At 54.0% G+C, this 23,657-nt stretch overlaps 1 protein-coding gene and 1 long non-coding RNA gene across 2 annotated transcripts; one reads left to right on the plus strand and one right to left on the minus strand.

Moving 5' to 3' along the window:
• On the minus strand, positions 1-6,135 carry LOC311205466. Its single transcript, XR_014618153.1, has 4 exons — positions 6,017-6,135; positions 2,111-2,223; positions 1,857-2,003; positions 1-121 (listed from the first exon to the last, which is right to left on the minus strand). It is a non-coding gene; the product is annotated as an uncharacterized lncRNA (long non-coding RNA).
• Positions 6,136-8,245: 2,110 nt separating this feature from the next.
• Positions 8,246-13,989, plus strand: KLF10 (KLF transcription factor 10). Its single transcript, XM_084260545.1, has 4 exons — positions 8,246-8,291; positions 10,318-10,557; positions 10,666-11,563; positions 12,476-13,989. Exons 2-4 carry the CDS (start codon positions 10,327-10,329, stop codon positions 12,733-12,735), a joined length of 1,389 nt encoding a protein of 462 aa, XP_084116671.1. The 5' UTR covers positions 8,246-8,291; positions 10,318-10,326; the 3' UTR covers positions 12,736-13,989.
• The last annotated feature ends 9,668 nt before the right edge of the window (positions 13,990-23,657 follow it).

Consider the following 23,657-nt stretch of genomic DNA (forward strand, 5'->3'; position numbering starts at 1 on the left):
GGGTACATTCATATTCACTTTGAACCCCAGAAGAGCCTTGAGCCCAGGGTCAAACAGTGCAAACTGGCTCCTTCACAGCTGCTCCTTACAACAAAGGTCCTCTGGAGCAGATGATTTGCACCTATGGAAAAGAAGAGCAAGTGGGAATATACCAGCACACTTCCCACCTCCCCAGGCTTCCTCAAGCCCCCACACCAGTGCACTGACTAGCAGAGGCCACATGCTGCAGCCTCCCATGGCTGTTTTGCAACAGTCATGGGCCTACGCGTCTACACCCTTCCAGGCATTGACCTCATCCTCATCCCTTCTTCCCCTCATGGAGATTTTGGACCAGGGAGACATGGTCACAGGCAAGGTCAGATTAATGAGGTCCTTCTGTGGCTGCCTGCCAGCCCTCTGACTCTGGCACATCACTCACTGGGTTGTTGTCTCAACGGCCTGGAGAATCACCACCACCCTTTAGGGGCTGGTAATCACTGCAGAGTTGCAGCTACCAAAACCAGCTACATGGGCTCAGCCTGCACCACAGTGTTTGGGATGGGTGGCACGTTGCATAAACTGCATGATCTCCAGTTAAACTACTCCATAGGGATCTGCAAAGTCCAGGGGTTTCCTGGTCATGATGGCAACCTCACTGACAGGGGCTCCCTCCCTTTGGTCTGCAACAAACACCATCTCTGCACACTGTGCATTTGGAGAGTGGATAAGGATCTGCAGCCCCTTGCGTAGACCTGAGATCACAGCAGAGGAACTTGCACTGAGCTGCACCCAAGCTGGCTTGCACAAAGGCTGTTTTAAAAATTGAAAGTAGCATTGCTGTGACTCTTATGACGTCTCTTTAAATGAAGCACAAGGCCTTGATCTCCATGGCCCCTCAAGTGTGCCCTCTGCCCTCCTGTGACATCTTATAGAGAGAAAAAAAATTATTAATAAGGAGGAGATTGCCTAATAGCATGCCAGGGTGTGTTTTCAACATGATGCCAAGGGTGTGGTTTGTGAGCCAGGCATTTAGCAAGGCAGCAGCAGGGCATGGGAGAGCTCAAGGCCTACTGACGCATTTGGGAGGAGTGTATTGGGTGCAGGGAGCCAAACTGGATCTGTTGTCCCCACACCAGAGGTTCATTTCCCCAGTATGCAACACCCCAATGTGCATACACAGAGCAGAAGCATTTCATTGCCTATTTGCATAGAGACAGTGTCTGTCCCAAGACAGCACACCAGAGCTCCAGGTCAGTGGTTATTTATACAGAAAACATCAACACATTCACCTTTCTAACCCTAATACTCGCTGTTTCTCTGTTAAATGACTGGGTTAGATTCTTTGCCTCACATGCAAACTACAACACAGGCTCAGTTAGAGTAGGTGCTATAATCGGGGTAGGTGGCCCGTGGGTCAGTAGCCATGATTCCCCCTGCCAGAATTACCTTTCCTCTAGCTTCCCATTGCTTTTGGCAAGTCAGCAAACCAAGTTTTGGTTTACCCAAACTTGAGTCTTAACAATCACATGCTACTATCAGCTGGCCTTCGACCAGCAGCGGTACACAACGCCCTTCTGCAGCAGCATGACACCCCGATTAATAAAGGTTTGGGTAGCAGATGCAGCTTAGCCTGCATCACATGGAGGACCTGCTTCCTGCAGTTTGCTATCAAGAGGCTATTTGCTTGCTTGAATATAAACTAACGGGTCTGCAGTGGGGGTGGGACCAAGTATTAGCATTCACAAATTAACACTGCAGGAGCTACTAATGTCTCTTGTCTGTCCCATAGGCTGAAACCAGTCAGTAGTTCAAACATGAACAATATGTAGGTTTAAAGAAAATATGGACATTTTCTCACATGACTTCCTTCAAAATACCTGTAACTGGAGGTGTAGAAGTGCTGTTATCAGTGTCAGGAGGAACTGATGACTTCCATACTGTATTGCTATGTCCCATGAGTTGCCCTGGCCACACCACCATCTCCACTCCGTCACACCTCCAGGATGTAGCCCATCAGAGGAACCCTTGAAGTGCAGAAGCCATTAAGTCACTGCAAGAAGTCAATTCTGTTTTGGCATGCCAAAGCATACAAACACTCTTCTACAGCTCCCAGAGGAGAAAAAACACCCACCTGATCACAGCACGCACAGGGGGCTTCGTTAGCTACACAAGCTCACACCACAGTGCTTAGAGGCTGTCTCCTCCTCATCCTGCTGGCTGACAGTTCAGCTTCAAAGTACCTGACTTTGTTAGCAGAAATTCAGACTGATCAGTTAGATAAATAGTTAAATAAATCACAACACAGGGAAAACTCTTGAGTATAATGAGAAGAAAGGCAGTTCTTGCGACAGCCACAGGGCCTGAGGGAAGTTCTGGTTGGTGTACAACCTGATGCTGCACTGAAGGAACTGAATATAAAACCTCTCACAATCTTTAGTGGATAAGGAAGCAATCATTTACTCATGTAGGGTCTTCCTGCCCTGACGGAAATAACCATCTAGCCCAGCTGTCTGTGAAGCTGGTGTATGTCCAACAGCAGAGGTTACAAATACCCCTTGGTGTCCCATCACAAGAAGTAGAAAATGGCTCTTGCTTATTAGTATGTAGAAGCTGAGAGTTTAGGATACAGGCGCAGCTTAAAACGCCCTCTTAATTCCGCATGCCGAAGCCGAGATAAGCCACAGATAAGAGAGCTGTGCTGCTTAAGAGCAGGGTGAGATTCAGGAGACTGGGAGTTTCGCCCCACTTCTCAGTTCCTCCACTGCTGGACAGGACTGCAGTTACAGAGCTGCCCACCATTTACCAGCCATGCTACCAATTCTCTGCCCTAACTTATCTTCCCAACCCCATGACAATTTAGCTTTCCACATCAGAAGAATATGACCTGCAGGCTGAGTAAGTGGTTTTCTGGGAAGTTTAAACTTCAGATACAGTGTAATAGGCATATGTAAATAACCCAGGTGTGCTTAGAAGTCAAAATCCTAAACATTTTCCCAGTGAAGGATCCAGACATGTCAATTTTCTTCTGGGTGGCTTAAAACCACATCCCCAGCTTCTCTGGGAAACTGAATGGAAAATACAAATAACATGTGAACTGATGGTGATCCTTCAGCTGCTTCCAGCGGTTGCCAGAGAAAATCAGTTTTACTGAAAGCTGCTCATTTGCCACCGAGAAGGTTCTCTTGCCTGTCACTGGCTTCATTAGAGATCTTTGAGGCTTGTTTCCCCCGCTGCCAGACTGTCTCCTATGGCAGCAGTACTGCTAACAGCCTCTGCAGCTTTCCACCAAAGAGCGCCGAGCAGGCACAGCAGGACTGGAACTGCAGTGACTCAGGAACAGCCACAAACGCTCTGGAGAAAAAGGGCCATGAGCAATACCCTGTAAAATGCACGTACACAGAGGCTGGGGTTAGTGTCGTGTAGGGCTGGGGAGGAGGACGGTGCTGCCAGCCAAACGGGACTTGCTCTGTCTGGCAATCAGACGGGCGAAGCAAACTGGAACATAGAAACGGATGTCTTCATGGCAAGTAAGGTCTGGCTTTCACCTGGCATTCTAACAACCAGCTGCCAAACCAGCACAAACCAGGGTTTCTTCCTAAGACTGGGATGCACAAGGAAAATGGGTTATGACGAAGGGAAAAGAACTTAGAGGAGACAAAAAAGGAGACAAGTTGCCTTGATGCTGATTATATGCTCCACCTCCCCAGTTATCTGATAAATAAAGCTCTGCAAGTGCTGTCTGTAACAGCAGAGGCACCTTTCCAAGTACCAATAAATGAACACAAGCAGCAGTGGGCATGCCAGAGAAAAGAGAACAGCCCCATGTACAACTCTCTCCTGCCCTGAACTCTCCGTCTGCTGCCTCTGGCTCCCATTCTCAGTTTGCTCTCTTCCTTCTGCCCTTCCTTCCATCCCTCCTTCCGTCCTTCCTTCCATCCCTCCTTCCTCTCCTGTTCCCCAGCTGCCACTTCCCTGCCATGTCAGAGCTGCCTTTCCCTGGCCACCCCCTCAGCCTGGGCTGCTTTCAGACGCCCACCGCGTCGCTCTGCACATGGAAATGTGCTGTAACGTTTTCCAGCCTCCGAAGCAGAGAGCATTTTGGAGGGAGCCAGTTTCGACAGTTCTGCCCCGCAGTTCATGGGCAGAGCAGAGGGTGAGCAGCATCTGTGTGGGGAGAGAAGAGGAAAGGAGGGAAGAGCAGTTCCAGACACGTGCAGGGTTCCTGGCTGTGTGCTCAGAAGGGACTGAAGGCTCGTGAGAGGACATGAAGCTCTGTGGTGTGACATGGGATTTAAGGAGCAGTTAAGTCTCCTCACTTCAAGGGCTGCTCCTTGTGGACCCAAGGCAGTGCTGCCACAGGACATGACACTGAGGTGACAGTGGAGCCTGCCTGCTGATGGGCACAGCTAAGCCCCTCTCTGTGCTCTTACACAAAGCCCCTCACACCAGTTGCACCCCTACCATCCTCAGGCCACCAGGTAGTGTCTAAGGGAGCCCACACTCCCTGCCACGTACCACAACCAGCGTCAGACCTCAGCTGAAGGTCTGACCCTGAAGGACTGGGGAAGCATAACAGGATTTTGATCCCTGGGTCCAGCCCCAGCCAGCCTGTGCACTTCAGCTGTGGCTGGCCAGCATGTAACGTCAAACTTGCGGGGCCAGAAGGTCCTGTGGCACCTGGATGGTGGCAGCAGAAGACAAGCACTGACGTGGTGGGAATAAACCCCAGGGCTAAGAGAAGACACTAAGGAGGAGGGAGAGCGAGTGGGAGGTTTCCCAAGGGACCAGAAGAGCAGCCTGATGAGAAGAGCAGCTGCAGAGGGACGCTCTGGAAACTGAAGCTGAAATGAGCTGGTTAAAAGCAGTGAAGAAGGATGGTGGGTGGGGCTCGAAGCACCTTGGGATGGAGTCTTCAGAGACAGCTGAGGTGGGAGAGCAAGGCTGGCTGCAGGCAGTGCAGAGCTGGCTCTGGCAGGTGCAGTGGCAACGGCCGTGGGGAGAGGCTGTCACAGAGCAGCAGCAGCAGCACTGACGTCACAGGAAGGAAGGTGCATTACGAAGTATTAAGTGTTAAGGAGCAGGTGGTATGTCAAGAGAGTGAGATCAGCAACTGGGAAAGGTGAGCTGAGCAGGTTTGTGGAGGCTAAGATGGAAGGGATGCAGGGTCTGCAGGGCCCACAGCAACACAGGCAAAGAGCTGAGTGGCCTTACCAGGGAGCCAATGTGAGTATGGGCAAGGAGATAAAGCCAGGCTGGGAAAAGAGAGAAGTATGAGCAGGAAAAGAAGAAATAGGACCAGGCCACCTGAGGCAGGAGCTGACTGCAAGCCAGCTCTTGGTTATTTTATCATAGTTATGCCACAGCAGAGCCCGGAAGTACTGGTCAGTGTTGGGTTGCATCCTTCACGTTTCATAACTGAGAGGGATGCAGCCAAAACTCCAAAGCATTTACAACAGCCTTGCTCGGTGTCCCCTGAAAGCTACCCTGATGACAAACCCAAAAGGCACGTGATCCAGCTCTAACATCACTGGTTTCTTCATCTTTCCACTCGACAGGAATTGTTTTTTCCAAAGAGCAGTTTACTTCTAGAAAATCACTGCAGTCACCTTAACTTCCACAAGTCCTCCAGCACATACCCCCAACGTCTTGCCATAGCAAGCAAACTAAAAAGGGTAATAGTATTTCATGTCACAGACATTTAGTTCAAGTTGGCAACTGGATTTTTAATTTTGAAGTTCTCACTGCATCAGTGAAACTTCTGTGTATGTGAGTTACATACATTCAGTGGTGAAAGAAGTGACAATCTGCCTAATTTTCTGCTGAGGTGCAGGCAGAAACTCTGTGTTTAGTGAGTGAAGTTACCACGCAGGGTTAAATTGTAATGCTGGCACAGCTTCTGCAGATTTAGTTTTAGGGGCAATGAAATGCTTTGAAAGAGACTTCAAAATGCTTTAAATAAAGACAATTACAATCACAAAAAAAAGTAAGTGTCAGAAAACAGAATTTCACCAAGAGCTACTGTGCATTGGCCTCTCACCCTTTATTTCAGCTGGAGCAGATGCAGACAGATGCACTTAGGAGCCCAGAAGTCTTTCCCCAGCTGCGCCTTGCGTGACGGTAGCACCTTCTGGCAAAGGAGAGCATGTTCTGGGAGTCAGGCAACCATTGCATCAACATTTTTTCCCGTTGATTTCAGCGGGAAATGCACAGCAAACACACTTTCTCCTGTTAGGACACCCAGAGATGTGGGAGTAAATCGTAAACAACTGTTTGCTACTACTAGTGAAAAAAATTTGGATCATCCCAAAGTGAATTCTCTTTTGGGAATTCCCTCCAGGTAAGGCACTCGGAGCAACCAGTTTCCCTGCAGCCACGGCAGGGATGTTAGAAAACCTGGCCAAAAGGCAAGCAGACACTCGGGTTACGTGCAGAAATAAAAGCTGGGAGACACCCATTTCCCTCGGCCAAGTGGCACTGTTCCCCCAGGTGTGGGAGACGTGGAAGCCATGCTCGTTGCTTCGGCAGCAGGAGCGAGAAAGCGATCCCGCTGGCAATCCGGGCTGGGGGGGCCCTGCAAGGGAGAGTGTCCAACCAGCCCTGCACGTGGTGCCAGTGTGAAGCTGCACAACAGAAATTCCAGCCGTACAATGGATCAGTGGAAACACTGGAATTAAAAGCGGCACCAAAAGGATTTGTCTTCCTGAAAATAAAATTAATGCTCCTCTGCCAATACATAAGATCTTTAAGTCATTGAAGATTAGTTTAAATTACATTTTACCATGTCATGTTTTTCACTTGGCACACCCTCGTTCTTCCTTCAGGTTGAAGAAACTGGTCGTTTGCTATTCTTGTACCTTTCCCCCACCCCCCACCCCCCTTTCAGACATAATCAAGTCAATTCAGGCAAGTTGGAGGAGGACATAACGCCTCCTCAGACCTCTTTTGCTAATTGGGGTCTGCTAAGAAGGGCAAGAACTAAGCAGAATGAGGGAACACTGGAGCATGACACCGCTGAAGAGGGGACAGGGGAAGATGTCTCTTAGAAGGAGAAAAAATTTAAAAAAGAAAAGAGTAGAAAAACACTCCGAGCAAACGAGGCTGCGAAGTAGGAGGAGGGGAGATGTGTGACGCGAGGCGGAATAAATAGGAGAGATGGAGCTGAGCCATAGCGAGGTACCAGCGGCATTTGCAGAGCAGAAGGGCGCCCTGGCGCAGGCAGCCGCAGCCTGGCGCGGGGTGCTGCCGCCCCGCTGCCGCCCCACGCACCCGCCTCTCCCCCTGACAGGGGAGAGGATCCGCGGCAAGCCCGGCCTCGGGCCGAGCGCAGGGAACCGCGCTCGCCCTTCTGGGGCGCCGCAGACTGCAGCGTAACGTAACCAGCCGTGAGCCAGCTAACTGGCAGCTGCCGGGAAGCGGGGCGAGAGCGCCCACGGAGCCGGGGGCGGCAGGGCACTGCCGGGCCGCCCCGCCCTCGGGCCTCCGGGGACGGGGCTTCCCTCGGAGCTCCCGGCCGCGGCAAGGCTCCCGCGCCAGGCCGGCGGCGCTGGGGTAGAGGCCGGGGCCCTACCCGGCCTTCACGGGATGCCGCAGCCTGCAAGCCCGGGGTGCTCCCGACGCGTGGCAGCAGCAGCAGCCGCCGCCGCCCCGCGCAGACGCGGCTGTGCGGGCCCGGGGGTGCCCCCAGCACGGGCCCGAGGATGCCCCCATCACGCACCCGCGGTACCCAGGCCCTGTACCCAGGCGCTCTTCCCCCCTGTCCCCCGGCAGGAGTGGGGGGGGGAGGGGGGGAAGAGAGGGCTGCGGAGGCCGGAGCGGCCGCATCCCCTCCCCCGCCCGCGGCCCCGCTTCACCTCAACCCAGCGGGAGCGGGCGGATGGGCGGGCGCCGCGCTGGGGCGGGGGGGGACTGAAGGGGGGGGGAAGCTGCTCCCCCGCAGCCGCGTGACCTCATGCGCGAGGAAGCGCCGCTCCCACCCGCGGAGCGGGGGGGGGAGGAAGGGGGGAGCGGCACTGACTCAGCCAGCGGCGGGGACTTACCGCGGCCCGCGCACACGCCGCGCTGACACACTGGCCACGCCGCGGGGCAGCCGCTGATCACGCGCGGCCACCGGGCGCCCATTGGTCGCCGCCTCACACACCTTTGGCGGCGATTGGCGGCGGGCGGCCGAGAGCCCCGCCCCCTCCCTCCCCCCGCGCGGGGCCGGGGGAGCCACCACCTGAATGGGGAGCGGCGAACAAAAAGAGGAAAATAAAGGCAGCGGGCGGAGAGCGGCGGCGGCGCGCGCCAGGGTCGGCCTCGGCTCCTCGCCACCGGTAAGTGGCCGGCCCCGCCCGGCGGGCACGCGGACCCCGCGGCGGGGGGAAGGCGACTGGGACACCCCTGGGGGTGCGCGGGGCGGCAGGGACAGGGCTGTCCCGGGATGGCGAGGGAATCCTCGGGGGTGTCGCGACACGGGGATCCCGAGGGCAGGCGTGGGAGGCGGCCGGAGATCCGCGCAGGAAAAGGGAGCGCGGGCAGCGGCACGGGCGGCAGGAGGGGGCGAGCAGCGGCGGGGGGATCGGGGCTGCTGAGCCGCCGGTCGGGCGAGGGATGCGGGGCAACCCCCGCGAGTAGGGGGAGCGGGCGCGAGTAGGACGCGGGGACAGCCCGCGGGGCGGGCGGGCGAGGGGAGCTGCGGGAAGGAGCGAAGGGAGCTCCCGGGAACCTGTTGGCACCGCCGGGCCGGCGACGTGCAGCCCGTGTATCTGGGCGCGCCCCGCGCGGGCAGGCAGGCGGCAGGTTCTGCGGCCGCATGTGCCGGGCGGCGGCGGCGGCAAGGGAAGGAGGGAGCCGGGGAGACCCGGGAGCGGCGGGGTGCGGCCCGCCGCCAGAACTGGGTGGGCGGCGTGGGGGCCGGGACGCGGGCCGGGGCGGCGGGGAAGAACCGACCGCAGCCTCTCCGCCCCCGCCGGGCGCTGGCGGAGCCGTGCCGGGGGCCCGCCGCTTCCCTTCCCCCGCGGCGGAAGGCGCCGGGTGTGGCGGCGCTGACCCTCGCCCGTGCCCCGCCCGCGGCTCGGCGAGGCGGCCGGGCTTTCCCCGCCCCGCGTGGCCCCGGGGGGCGGGGCGCGGCCCTGCCCTGCCCGCTCTGGCGGGCGCCCGTCCCGCCGCCTGGCCGAGGGCAGGGGCGGCCACGCGGGGAACTGGGTAAAAGGTCGGCGCGCGACAGTGCCCGCGCCGCCGAGCAGGCGCTGATCACGCTTTGTTCACATGCCCACGCCCCGGGACGCGCCTCGCTCGGCGTCGGCCAATGGACGGCGGCGAGGAGCGGCGCGGGGAGCCAATAGGAGGCGGGCGGGGGCGGTGCGCGCGGCCGCGCGGCGCGGGAGTGGGTGAGCGAGCGGGGAGCTCCGGCGGGGTGCATTGAGGTGAGGGTGGCGCGCGCCCAACGGCCGTGGGCGGGGCCCGCGCTCCCCGCCCCTCCCCTGGCCCCTCAGGCCGCCGTCATGGGGCCGTCAGGGCGGGCGGGGGCGGTGCTTTCCCGCTCCTCTGTGAGAGGCGCCTCTCACCCGCGCCTGCAGCTGCCGGGCGGCGCCGCCGCTTCCAGATAGGCGGCTTGTCCGCCCTCGCCGCCTCAGCGCGGCGGGGGTGTGTGTGGGGGTGTGGGGAACCCGTGGGCCGCGGCGGGCACCGTCCCCGGAAACCGAGAGCCGTGTTAGGGCCCGTCGCGGCACCCGCAGCCCAGGAGGCTTTCTGCGTGGGTTGGTTCCGAGACCTGTTCTGTGACACCCCTCACAGCCTAGTCACCACGTATTTCGGTTCTCTGGTTCGGTGATCTTCCTTGCACATAGGTGCGTGAGAGAGACATTTTGAGTGTTTTCTGGAACGGTTATGGTAGTTACAGATGCCTCTTGAAGTAAATGTGCGTTGGTCCCCACACTGTCCTTCCTTGTGTGACAAAATAACAGTGCCGAGGGCTGTGTTTAAAGCAAAAATACAGGGAGGAGGAAGTTGGGTGCGTTTTTTTATAGTGAAGATTTTTGTTAAGGTTTCAGATGCAACGTTTGCAATATGGAATAACATAAGCTCTTCCTCTGAGAATTGGGGTAGTTCTTTTGTCTCCAGAAACTACATAATCTTCACCAGATGGCCATATTTTCCCACTAATGACTTCATAAAAATATTATATAAATAAGACAGAGGGAATGAAAATACAGGCATACGCCCCACATGACCAAGCGTATTTATCTTGCAGAGGTTGCTTTGTTTGGCTTTTACGACGCCTTCTGATAACTACCAGCAAAATGTTCAAATTTCGCATCAGGTTTAAAGTTTCCTTTTTTTTTCCTCCAACCGAAACAGGAGGAAGAAATGGAGATGATGACTGAGAAACAGAGAGATACGAGGTATTTCTGGAACAATACTCCTGAAAAAAGTGATTTTGAGGCTGTAGAAGCCCTTATTTCTATGAGTTGCAACTGGAAATCAGACTTCAAAAAACATGCAGAAATGAGACCTATAACTCCAGCATCTGATATGTCAGAAGAGAGTGACGAGACTTTGCTTCCAGGAGCAGCCGACTTCGGTGCTATACCAGCATTTGTAAGTGTCTCAATTTGTATGTCTATCTGTGTGTTTTTAACGATTAGTGTGGCGACGTGTTGGTAACACATTCTCCACTTCCTTACTGTGTGTCTCTTCCTTGCGCAGTGCCTGACACCCCCCTACAGCCCTTCTGACTTTGAGATGTCACAGGTGACCCATCCAGGGGCACCTGTGCCCACTGCATGGCTCAGCAAGTCACTGGCCGAGGCCGCCAAACCTCTGGCTGCACCTGGGAGAGAGACGGAGAGGCCTCCAGCTGTGGGGCCTCTGAAGGCTCAAGCGACGAGCGTTATCCGCCACACAGCTGATGCCCAGCTTTGTAACCGCAAAACCTGCCCGGTGAGAACAGCCAGCGTGCTGAAGTTCCAGGACAGCGTCTCGAGGGAAACAAACAGCAAACAACACGCCGAAGCAGAACAGTCGGTGTGTCCGGCTGTGGTGCCGAGCAGGGGCAGTGATGAGAGCGGTGAACTGCCGGTGGCAGAAGCAAAATCCACAGAAGCAGCTGTTGGTCCAGTGCCCTTGACAAAGCCTTCGGTCAGGAGACATCAGCCTGTCCCCGGATCAGCACAGCAGTCGGCAGCGATGGCACCGCCGTGCCCTGCCCAAGGAAGCGCAGCGCCCCCGGTGCCAGTGATCTGCCAGATGGTCCCGCTGCCCGCAAACAACAACGTTGTGACGGCCGTAGTGCCCAATGCTGCGCCAAGCCAGCAGCCGGCTCTCTGTCAGCCCATGGTCTTCATGGGCACCCAAGTTCCCAAAGGCGCTGTTATGTTTGTTGTGCCCCAGCCGGTCGTGCAGAGCACAAAGGCTCCCATTATTAGTCCAAATGGCACGAGACTCTCTCCCATTGCCCCTGCTCCCGGCTTCGTACCTTCTGCGGCAAAAGCCACTCCTCCGGTTGATTCCTCAAGAATAAGAAGTCACATCTGCAGCTACCCAGGGTGTGGGAAAACGTACTTCAAGAGCTCCCACTTGAAGGCTCACGTCAGAACACACACAGGTAGGTCCCTGTTGCAGGGTGTTAAAAATGAATGTAGAAAATCGCGGCTCTGTACACAGCTTGTTCAGGTTCTAGCGATTATCGGATTTAGTCGTGGAACAAATTGTGGGGCAGCGATGAAACACTTTCCTTTGCCAGCGTGCGTTAGAATGGTGCCTGATCTCTGACAGGAAATCTCCTGGAGGGGAAGTTGACTCAGCAGTTTGTTTGTGCTGGACTTGCTCTGTGTCAGACAGCATTCAGTAATACTTCTTACCAGTGTGGAAGCAGGGTCTTGCCCAATGTCGAGTAGGCTTTTCCAGAGTTAAGGTCTCCTTATTAGGCTTCTCTGCAAGAATGCCTTTGTCAGATGTGGGTAAAACTTGGGAGGTTCTTTCATAATGGAATGTAAGGATCCACTCCAAACTATTCCTACCCCGGTTACTTTACAGCAACTCCTCCACGCCTCAGCTCTTACTTGCAGTAGCAAAAAAGAGTCGCCTCTATTTTCACATAGGCTCACAGTGCACTGCTGGAGCTCTGTAGTGTAAAATGTTATCACAGGTTGCGTTTCAGAGGGTGGTTTTGGGCATGCTAAGTCATCATAACCAGCAGTTCGTGTGGGACTGAAGGTTAAAATCAGCTGTCTTGAGACTTAAAGAGCATCTCAAACTATTCGGTTCTGGAGAATTGTTAACCTTTAGTACTATTTAGCCTTCATGATAGCAAGTCTGCATGTTTAAATACTGAAGTTTAAACATTTTTTCACATTATCTGTATATAAAAAGCATTTATATGTGTTCAGGTTTTGACTCAGCTGTCATAGTAGAAGCTTTTCTTTAAAAAAAGTCAAATCTGCCCATTAAGGCAGCGGTGTCTGTTGCTCAGTTAGAATTCACGGGGTTATTTCCTTTGTCCATTTCTTTCTTTTAGGAGAAAAGCCGTTTAGTTGCAGCTGGAAAGGCTGTGAGAGGAGGTTTGCACGGTCCGATGAACTGTCTCGCCACCGCAGGACGCACACCGGCGAGAAGAAGTTTGCCTGCCCGATGTGTGAGCGGCGGTTCATGAGGAGCGACCACTTAACGAAGCACGCGCGTCGCCACTTGTCGGCTAAGAAGTTACCAAACTGGCAGATGGAAGTGAGCAAGCTGAACGATATTGCCGTGCCCACGACATCTGCGGCCGCGCAGTGAAAGGACTTACTCTGGAGATGGTGGAATTAACTGTTGGGGCTGGGATGTGCCAGCTAAAAAAGGCTTTTGCTCCGGGTCTGCGGTTCTCCCGCGCTGGCTGCTGATGGCGGCGCAGCAAAGTGGCAAAGGCAGCCTGTGCTTGTCACAAAAAGCGTTGCTGGGAGGAGCGGTGGCTGCCTGGAATAGCGGGTGTCTTTTGCACTGGTAAGGAGAGAGAGAGAGGGAAGGCTCTAGAGCAGAGCTGCGCACGGCGTGCCAGTTTTGAATATTGCAAATTATTCCTGTATACTCTAGATCAGTCACGCAGAGGAGTTCTGGAAGTCTTGCTGCTGGCACTGGAGACAGCTCTGATTTTAACTTTCAGTGGTCAGTCGTCTTCAGTACAGCACGGACTGGGTGGGCAGTGATGTATGGGCGTGGGTTCGAGAGCCCAGAACGTGCCTGCATGAGAGAACCTAAATCGCTTTTCCTGCTTCTGCCACCTTTTCTCAGTAGGAATCTTTTCCTCCTGTCCATTCTCTGGCACCCTTATACACCACGATTTGGTGCCGAACTCCTGGAGACTTTAGCCGTGACCTCCTGCACGGGGTGTTTAACACACCTGGCTTTATACTGCTGTCAGGGGGGACTTGAAATGGGTGTTGTTGAGGGGTACCATGGGGGCAGCTGGAGGGGAGGAACGTTTCTGACTCCTCGATAGCTTTGTAATATTTTCCCAGCTGCTTTGGTAAGCTTTGTAATTAATTACAATCGGTTGTACCTGGGCATCCTGCGATGCTTCTGCTTTTGTGTTGCTTAGGGTTTGCTTTAAACCTTCTCACAGTTCTGTCCCGCCATGCTTTTCCTAAACTGAGACAGTGCACTTTTAAGAGAGACAATGCAACTGTAAACTGCTGGGTCTGAAGGAAGAAACCCAACAATCTTGGGCTGCTTGATCATGTTGTTCTTTGAGAGGTGGCTCATACAAAAAATGAGATGGATATATTACGTATCATGTTCAGTTAGAGTTGAGATTCAGAGAGTAAAACAAGGCAGTAAAGACACCAGCATAGGATTTAAACTGTAGCTTTTGTGACAAATAGTGTATCAACTTCCACTACTTTTATTTTATCATATTATGTTGAAGACACGTATCAGAAAGTGAACAGTTTGAAAATAGTGTATTAGATACGCTTTTTGTGACTACTTTAAGGATTTGCACATTTCTTATGTTGTACTTTATACTTTGTTTACAATAAACCCGATTTTCTTTAACGCAGACTTTTTATTTTAAATCATGGCAGAACTCACCCCTTTGCAAGGGGAATAACCTCACAGCAGGCTGCAGTGCCCATCCCTACGGCTCCTGACCGATGAAACACCCTACCTTACCCCTTGGTGCCTGTTTTAAGCTCCGTAAAGCACACAGGAGCGGAATTGCAAGACTGCGCTGACTACTCCCAGTTTCTGTTTTGCTGTGGGGTTACTTCCCTCCCCTCCCCTTCATCCCCCCTCCTCCTCCTCAGCCGCCCACAGATAAACGTGCCCATGTGAGCCATGTTGCCACGGGCGGGAAACACTTCCTGCGGGGTCAGGGAGCCCAGCCCACTGCCCGGGGCCCGGCCGGCGCGGGGAGGAAGGCTGCCCAGCTCCCGCTTCGGCCCCTCTTTACAGCGGGCTCTGGCAGGGAGGAAGGCAGAGAGGTGGGGTCTTGCCTTCTCGGGGCAGCGGGGGGCAGCTGCGTCTCTGCCTCCCGCGCCCCTTTCCCCCCTCCCCGGTCCCGCGCACAGGGGAGGCCGCCTAGTACGGTTCGGGGTGTGTGTGTCTCTTCTGCCTCTTGCTTGCGGGCATCACCGGGGGTCACTGTTCGGGGGCTCCTCTGCCTCCTGCCTGCCTGCAGGCATCCCCGGGTTTCACAGCTGCTTGGCTGACTCAGCGCCGGGCCCTGCGGGGTGTTTGGGGCAGGGACACTCCTTACCTTACCCTGTCTGATGGGAGCACCTCGTAGGAAACGCTGAGTCATGGCCCTTTCTTCTTGTTCCAGAGGGCTTCGCAGCCCAAGGCAAGAGACGCTTCCTCAGGAACCCCAGTCCCGCGCTGCCATCTTGTTTCCAGGTATTTCACGTTTTGTGGGCATGAGATAAAACATTTTAACAGCCCTGGGGCTGGAACCCTTCTGTGCCTGCAGCTAGCCACTGGGCTAGGAAGCCAGCTGCCCTCTCCCGCTCTGGCACGTTGAACTCTGAACGCAGTTTTGTGCTGTGGCTCCACACAAGGAGGGCATAAAGAATGTGCCACCCCCTTTGTTATCCTGCCCAGCTGTGGCTCTCCTCCGCAGCAGGTGAGGTGGGCTTTGGACCCCTTCCTGCTCAGCAGAGAGCAGAGCTTCAGTCTGACCTCCCAGGCGAGCACTCTCGTGCTGCCGTGCAATAAAAGGGGAAGAAAGCCATTTTCCATGTCTCCATTGCCCATGTCTGTCCTCTGAAGAAAATCAGCTGTTGATGCTTTTTGTGTGGCACCCAGCCCTGGAGGTGTATGTGGGGTGCAAAGCACCCGCCAGTGGCCCCACTAGGGAGGCTACAAAGGAAATCCTGTCGCTGGCTGTGCTGTGAGTTAAATAAAACACTGTTCCTCGCTCTAACTGCAGCATTTGAGGGTAGGAAGTGCACTGCTGACTAGCTCCAGCCCGAGGCAGAGCTGCAGTTGGGATTTTACCTCACACGCCAGTTTTTTTTAAAGCTGAACCACAGAAGCCAGCTGGAAATGAAACCAGCAATAAGGGGTTTAGTCCAAGTCTAACCTGAAAAATGCCACTGAAAGGGCACTATAGCCACCTTGTCAATGCTGACTTCATTGTACAACCACGTTGTGGTGCACAGGGGGGAAACATAATTCCTGTGATTTTTCTACAGTTTTCTGTGGTTTCCTTTCTCCTGTACGTAAACCAAAATCCATAACCAGTGCTTCATCCTCCCACTTGGGCTGAATGATGAAGCCAAACAGAAACGCAAACCACAACGCTCTCAGCAAACCCCCGCCATTGGTACTTGGTGCCAGTGGCGGTAGGCGCTGGCTGCGGCGGGGCCTGCTGGGGTGGCTGCTGCTGTCCTTTGCTGTGCAGGCTCCTAGCTCTGGGCAGCCGATCTGAAGAGATCCAGGAGATCAGCACCTGTTCTTGAAGCAGATGTCAGAAGTAGCTATAAACCCTTCCTCTTGCTCCTTAGCCCTCACCCCCAAAGTGATGTGCACGGATAAAAATGGATGCTGCAGTGGTGACATCGTAAAGGTGGGTTGGAGTAAGAGATGTTCCCCATCCCAGCAGGGAGGGATGAGCAGTTGGGGTCTCACAACAAGTCCTGGGAAAGGAGGGAGAAAGCCTGAAGCAAAGCAATATAACCCCACGCTCGGTACACCCACCTTGCTGTGAGGGGACACAAGGAGCCTTTTGGGGGGCAGGGGCTTCTGGCCTGCCCTGGCAGCTTGCTCCTGCCACGGGAGGAGCAGCTGGGCTGAACAGGATACAGTAGGGGGATTGGGGTCTGGTTATCCCACCCCCCAGCTAAATTGGCACGGATAAGCGATAGGGAACAGTGGTGCTGGGGCACCCTCTGTGTGTGCTGCCCATGCTCTTGGCAGGGCTCAGGGCTTTAAGCTCTTCAGAGAGGAGAGAAAGAAGGCTGGAAAAAGCAAGCGTTCTCCCTTGTGGCTTGGAGGCAAATAATTTCCATTACAGCAGGAGTGTTTGTGGAAGGCTTAGATGCTCTGAGAGTGAACTAATATGTATTTTAAAAGAAGAGGGGTCCTGAGCTCGCCTGGAGCCACAGGCCTAGCTAAGACGAGAACCAGGGCAGCCTGTCTGCCCGTCCTGCCTGGAGAGCTTGCCTTTCTGAGGTGTTTCCTCCTCAGCTTTACCATCCAGCGGTGCTATTTCAAGACAACCTTAACAAACCGGTCCCGTGGTCCTGGCAGAGGGTCCATACAGCCTCGGTGCTGGGGTGGGTGCCACAGTGCAGATGCAGTGCGTGCCTGAGAGCCGAGAGGAGGGGCTTTATCATCAGCTGGCCTGAGACTTGCACACCGCATGCAGAGGCAGCAGGTATTCCCCTGGCAGCTCCCCATTTTAATTGTAACCAGATGATTCATCTGTCTGCTTTGGCAACAAACTTAGATCACCAAGGAAACACTTGCAAGCTGTCAGAAAAGTTAGAGCCCAAAATCAGGTCAAGAGAAATGATGAATGAACAAATGAAGGCACGCGTGCATTACGGCTCAAGTGCCCTGCCGTTCTGTGCCACGGGCTGTCTGCAGGAGAAGGCTTTGCTGCCTCTGAAACATGTGGTCAGTGGGGGGATGGATAATACTCAGCTTGAACAAATGTTTTTGCAGTATGTCTCACAACATCGTTGATCACATCACATGGAGTTTTTCTATCTTTTCTAGGGATATGGTGATCTGGGATGATCTCTGTCGTCACTGAAAGAAAATGGGATACTTAAACTGTAAGAAAATGAGAGCAAAACCCATCTTTAGCCATCTCATAATCACAAGAAGACAGGGGCTACACTTGCTGATGTGTTGGCTGTGCTGGGATATAAATCGGGTAACAATCATAGAAGAGGCAGCTGCTGGGGTCTGGTGGGAGCAGTTGCCTTTAACACTCTTGGTAGAGCATAAGATGTTTTATTTCCTTTTTGTCTCCCCACCACTGGAACCTGCCTTCACAGTGACATGCCGGGGTTCTGGGCCTCTCTGGGCTCCCCAGAGCTGTCAGAGAACCCAAAACCACCCTAGCAAAGGAGTTTTGCCCTTTTCTGAAAGAAAGGGAGAAACCATAGGAGCCCTGAGAAATTCTCCATGCAGCACACGGGACAGGCATAGCTGTCTGAACCAAGAAGGAGAAATAAATTGTTTCCATCTGGGAATACCTGGAGGGAAGCAGAACGGATGGAAAGGACGAGAGGACTGGCAGACCAGCTGGCCCAGACTGCATCAGTTGTGTTTCACATCGATTCCTCTTAACAAGAACCCTTCCAGCCATGAGAGAGCAGGTATTACTTCAGGTCTATTCTACAGGAAAACATCTGAAGTGGTTAGTTGCTATGCAAGAGACTTTTAGATTCCCTGTTACAGCGAAGAAACAAGTCTGATGAGTCGATAGTGAATCACCAGGCCAGGAAAAAGGCTGCAGGAAGGCTGGACTATTTATAATATGTAAAAGAAAGAAAGGAAATTTATTCTAGATGAAGATAGATCTGGAAGGTGACTCCAACGTCTCTTGTGGGATTGTGCGTTCCCAGGCACCAGACAGCAAACCTCCCAGGAAGGAGGGGGGAAGTGCTGATGGGGCGTGTGTGCTTTTTTGGAAGGGATTAATTGCCATTGCAGAGAGCAGCACATGCTGCAGAGCCTGCCAGCTTCACAGCAGTCCCTGAGGGGCACGGCTGTGCAGCCAGGCTCCTCTCCTTTATCCCCTTTGCGCCAGCTCCCCGCACCGCGCAGGGAGGTAAGGCAGCCCCAGCGCTCCGTCACCGCAGCGCAAGGGCTGGCTGCGTGCGTGGTGTGGGGGCAGCTTGTCACAAGTAAGGACGGGTACTGCTGCTGGCACTGGCACCAGCACCAGTGAGGGGCTGTGCTGGGAGAGTGGTGGCAGAGGTGGCTGGGGGGCTTCCCGCACCAGGGCTGCTCCTGCGCTGCCGGGATGTACCGGGCCGTGAGCAGGAAACCTCCCCGCCATTCAGCCCCTCTTGCTCATGGCTCATCCGGCTTCCACCCGCCTTACTGCAGGGTGAGATGTGGAGGTGCCATGGGGAAGTGGGGGGGAAACTAACAAACAAACAGCAACAAAGCAGTTTGGAAAGAACTGCAGAGCCTTGGCATGGCTGCGTGTGTCACTGAGTGTGCAGCGTGGCCAGGGTGATCTCAGTCTGGAGATGCTGTTGCCTGATGCTGGGCTGAGGCAGTGGAAGCCCAGGATATGTCTCAGGGCATGTGCAAGCAACGTGGCACAGCCTCCTCACACAGCACGTGGTTGTGCATCTCCCTGGATTTTGGTGGTTAAATTCTGGATAATCATAGCTGCTCTGGGATGCAGTTGGGAGGGGTGGAGGGAAGGACCCATCGCCAAGAAGACAAAACAGCACCAGAGGTCTTGAAAGTCCTACCTGCAAAACATGATTGCTGTCTGTCACTGACAGGCTGGCAGCCCCTCAACTACCGTGTCTTTAAAGAAATCCCCTGAATTGGTGGGTTTCTGGGGGCAAACCAAAGTGATACCTCACTCAAGGAAGGTTCGTTTTGTTTGCTAAACTTCTGAGAGCTGCCTGTCTTTGTTACCCACAGCCTTTAAGGACAAAAAATCCCAGGAGCACTCGATTTGTGTGCCCTTAAGGAAATTCGTGTGCCAGTAAGGAAAGCATTCCTGCAAAGGTATTTCAGCAGCTTTTACCACCATCCTCAGTGGAGACTTTGCAATGAGCTATTAACAGATTTAGTTTTGCAACACTGCTGCTGGGAAGGAGGAGAATTCCTCCGCAGTGTAACACAGCCCTGTCCTGGCTTCCTCATGTCATATCTAAGAAATGCAGGCCCTGCCTCCCCAAAGCCTTAAGCCTATCTTGAAATCCATCCCAACACTAAAGCAAACTTCTAATTGTCCTCAAGGGTGGTGTTTTCCGGAATGGCTGAAGTAAAAATCACCCCTGCAATAAGGAATCGATCAGCTTTATTTCTGTGCCTCTTGCTAATGTCTTTGGGTGGCTTAAACAGCCTACAAACCGAACCATTTCTTTTGCTTGAGCAGTGCCATTGCAGCAGGTGCTCTGTGGTGGGCAGTGCTTGGGAAGGCACAGCCTTAGTCTACAGAGACTTCACAGGGCTTCAGCAAGGGCATCGCCAGACCCGGTTTCAGACATTGTGACATCATCTTCTTCGCTTTGGTGCCAGGCAGGACAACCTGCGGCGGTTAAGAATGCAGTTGGGAGACAAAGCTTGGTGCTGGTGTCTGAAGTTTGGGGTTTCTTTCTCCTGAACTCTCACCTACCTGTCTTGAGCTCCGAGTCTTTGGTATTTTGTTACTTGGTAAAAGCTTCAGCGAGGCCGCACCTCGAGTACCATGTTCAGTTTTGCGCCCCTCACTAAAGACATCGAGGCCCTGGACCATGTCCAGGGAAGGGTGGCAAAGCTGGTGAAGAGTCTAAAGCACAAGTCTCATGAGGAGCTGCTAAGGGAACTGGGGTTGTTTAGCCTGTAGAAGAGGAGGCTGAGCGGAGACCTCATCGCTCTCTACAACTTTCTGAAAGGAGGTTGTAGCCAGGTGGAGGTTGGTCTCTTCTCCCAAGTAATGAGCAATAGAATGAGAGAAAATGGCCATAAATTGCATCCAGGGAGGTTTAGTTTGGATGTTAGGAAAAACATCTTCACTGGAAGAGCAGTCAGGCATTGTGACAGGCTGCCCAGGGAGGTGGTGGAGTCACCATCCCCGGAGCTGTTCAAAATATGTGTAGATGTGGCACTCAGGACATAATTTAGTGGGCATGGTGGTGTTGGGTTGATGGTTGGACTTGATTATCTCAGAAGTCTTTTCCAACCTTAATGATTCTGTGATTCTTGTTGCATTGGCAGCTGTGCTGGATTTGCTCAGCAGAGTTGTGTTTGTGGAGGTGTCAGCAGGGCTCAGCATCGCTTGGGTTCAAGGGCGTGGGGCAGGTTTCACTTCTCCCCTTCTTCCTCCTTCTTCCGGGTGTTGGCCAGCTGGGCGGGAGGGAGCAGCACTTTCTCCTCCCCACGTTGAGCCTCTGCACTAACACACCTCAGACACAGAGCTTGGGTGGGGGAGAGAATCAGGCAGGAATAGCAGAGGGATGGGGCCACCCCCTCACCGGCCTGTGCCAGGAACCACGGCCAAGGCACGGCCTTGCCACTAATTACTGTAATTAATACCCGTGTAACAGAAACTCTTTGGAACCCTGAACACTGATTACAGCGTGATTTTAGGGCTGGGTTGAAGCCACAGGACTCTCTCTTCATGTCACCAAAGTAAACCAAAATGTTGCTATCAGTTAACTCTTTTGCTTTTGGCTGGTTTTCCCCCCGATACTCCCCGTTTTCCCCACTGCTGCCTATTTCTTTCTCTCTAATGCTTTTTGAGGAAGTGGCACCCCCCCATCCTCTCTGCAGGTACAGCTTGAAGGCACGCTGCACAAGAGGAAGTGGGAGGCTGTGATACTCTGGGTTAGATGTTAAAGTTTTGACAAACACCGATATTCCCCATGGCAACAACCCCCATACAGACCAGCGCCCGGCACAAACCTTGCTCTCACAAGCAAATGTAGCTCTGTGGTGTAAGCTGCTTTCTGAGCAGGTGTTTTATTGCAGATGAGAGATGAAATGGGGCCCTGGGCAGGCTGGGGAGGAGGGCACACTGGGGGTGTGCTGGATACAGTAAAGTTAAGCACTTAAATTCACTGGATAGGACCTGAACCTCTGCGAGATGAAGAGCGTACAGCTTTTACTAGGGCAGTACTTGGTGCAAAAACCTCCTCCAGAAAGCCCGTCTTGCCCTGTCATCTCTGTGGGTCCCACCAGGCACTTGCTGCCTGAGACGTGGATGCATTAAACTGAGCAGTCATCCAAAAGAGGGAGTTTCCAAGGCAGCACGGGATGTGCTAGTGCAGGAGCTGGCTGGGGCCTGTGTGTGACGGCAGGCTGGCTTGGCCACAGCCCAGCGCTCGGGCGCTGGTTTCCCTCCTGCCTGGCCGGGGTCAGAAATTCAGCTGTGCCACCCCATTTTCATTGTGGTAAAACTTCTGAGAAGATCTTGGGAAACTCTCTTGTCTCAGAGAAAAACATGCAGTAGTGGTGCCCACACACACATTCCCTTTTTTTTTTTTTTTTTTAATGAATGTCCCAAATAGTTTATTCCTGACAAGCAATAATTCCTGACGGCTGCTTGCTGAGAGGTTCCTGAAAGGGACAGCTTTTCTACATGATGGTGTAGGACACATCAAGTGTCTTCTAAGGCCTTGCAAACCTGCCTCAGGCAATTGGCTGTTTTTAAGGCAGGGTTAAAAGAGCCAGCCCGTGTTTGTGTTAACCACTGCTATGAACTTGGGGATCAGAGCCTGAATTCTTTGTTCTGGGAGACGATGACAAGTTCATGGCTGGAGCTGTGACCTCCCTCAGGCTTTGGGGACACGGGGACTGTCGAGAGTTGTGTGGAGAGGGAGGCAGCAGCCAGGGACAGGCTGTTGCAGAAGGACCACTTCAACACCCTGTCCATGCATGGTGGGTGCTGGGGGTGGTGGCTGGGCATAGCAGCTCCCAACCCCAGCTCAGCAGCTGCTCCGGCCACTGTGGCATAGCAAATAGAGTTACATGGGGAGGAGATCCCCAGGGGGCTGCCTGAGTGGCAGGGGTCTAATTGTGGTGTGGGAGGCTTGTAACCCTGGAGACTGGGTCTGGAGGAAGGCCAGAGTGTGAGGCGGTGGGGCAGGGATGGCAGAGAGCAGGTCCCCGAGGGGTGCAGGGTACCCGGAGGGAGGGGATGTCTCCATGCTGGTATTTTGGAGCGACGGCTCATGGGGTTTGAAAACATGGTTCCCTAGGACTACGCAGAGCATAGAAAGCGTAGACATGATGAATCCAGCTGTAAGTCTGCTTCCCTCTCTAATGATGGCACTTTTAATGAGCTTCATGCACAAAATAAGCCCAAGTAATGTTTTCCTTTTGCTGTTTTCTTCCTCTGCTCTACTTCAGCATATTGGCATTCCCCACACATTCCTCTGGTTGACTCAGACCCCTGGGAGAGAGAGCCTGAGAGGGATGGGCTGGGGCCAGCGCTGCGCGGTCTCCAGCTTGGCAGCACCGTGGGCCCAGCTGCCATGCCATCCACCCTCAGCAGAGGCGAAGGCCCGTGCCAGGATGCAGGGCAGCAGTTCAGTGCCGTCCCCGCTCCTGTCCATCACACGCTCTGGGAAGGAGTGCAGGGAAGAACTGATGTTCAGAGATTGTTTTTCTTATAGCTGCTCTTCCTTTTTCCCTTTTCTGAGTTATGAAATCAAGGGCATGAACTCTTCCAACAGGGATCTAAGACCTTCTGCCGGGAACATCTGCGTGTCCTCAGCACGGGGAGCGATGGGGAGGAAAGGCTGAAGATGCCTGTCAAGCAGGGAGCAGAGAACAGATAAGGTGGGTGAAGTGGCTCCACTTCTGCTGCTGTTGAACTGGGAAAGCTGCTGCCTGTGTCTTCTCTGATGTCACCAGCAACCTGCTGCTGGAGCCAGGAGTTGCATCTTGGCAATGTCATAGAATCATAGAATCACCTGGGTTGGAAGAGACCTTTAAGATCCAACCACGGCCTAACCCTGACTTTGGTTTCCTTCCTTCCTTTTTGCAATCCCCTTTTTTAGTGTGGGTTTTTTTTTTCTTCCCTGGGTAACCCTAAAATCCAGCAAAAAGGGTCTGAGAGGGGCTTTTGTACCGCGCAGCACCTGGGCGAAGCAGGTAACAGGCTGTGCTGCCAAGGCTTCACTCCCCGTCCTTGCTGCAGCTGCCTCTGCCTGCGTGTTGGTCCCCACGAGTCGCTGCGGTGAGACAGAGCAGCGTCTGTCCCAGCCTGCCGGAACGGGCCTCCCCGCCGCACACGGGCCTGTTCCCGCAGCGCTGAGCGTGGGGCCTGGAGCGGAGGCGGCTTCCTTCCCTTCTCCCCTTCGGGCTGCCCCGTGACAGCCCATTTTGCGACGCAGAAGCGAACGAGAGCAAACCTGCTTGCATTGGTTTTCGCTTTGGCACGGGAAAGGCAAAGTGCAATTCCCAGCAGATGGGCCCGATCTGATTCCACTCTGAGTGGTCCCCGTGCCGCGGGCAGTACTCGAGGTAACTCGGTGGCAAGCCCAAAAAATAGGGCTTTGCTAAGAAACCTGGGAGGTTTGTGCTTCAGTTCCTGT

Source organism: Gallinula chloropus (assembly GCF_964237585.1).
Source record: "Gallinula chloropus genome assembly, chromosome: 2".
Classification (NCBI taxonomy): Eukaryota; Metazoa; Chordata; class Aves; order Gruiformes; family Rallidae; genus Gallinula; species Gallinula chloropus.

Coding starts and splice junctions, on each gene's coding strand:
- KLF10 (XM_084260545.1), top strand. CDS start 10,327: ATGGAGATGATGACTGAGAAACAGAGAGATACGAGGTATTTCTGGAAC. Junction 10,558..10,665: donor TCGGTGCTATACCAGCATTT/GTAAGTGTCTCA, acceptor TTCCTTGCGCAG/TGCCTGACACCCCCCTACAG. Junction 11,564..12,475: donor TCACGTCAGAACACACACAG/GTAGGTCCCTGT, acceptor TCTTTCTTTTAG/GAGAAAAGCCGTTTAGTTGC.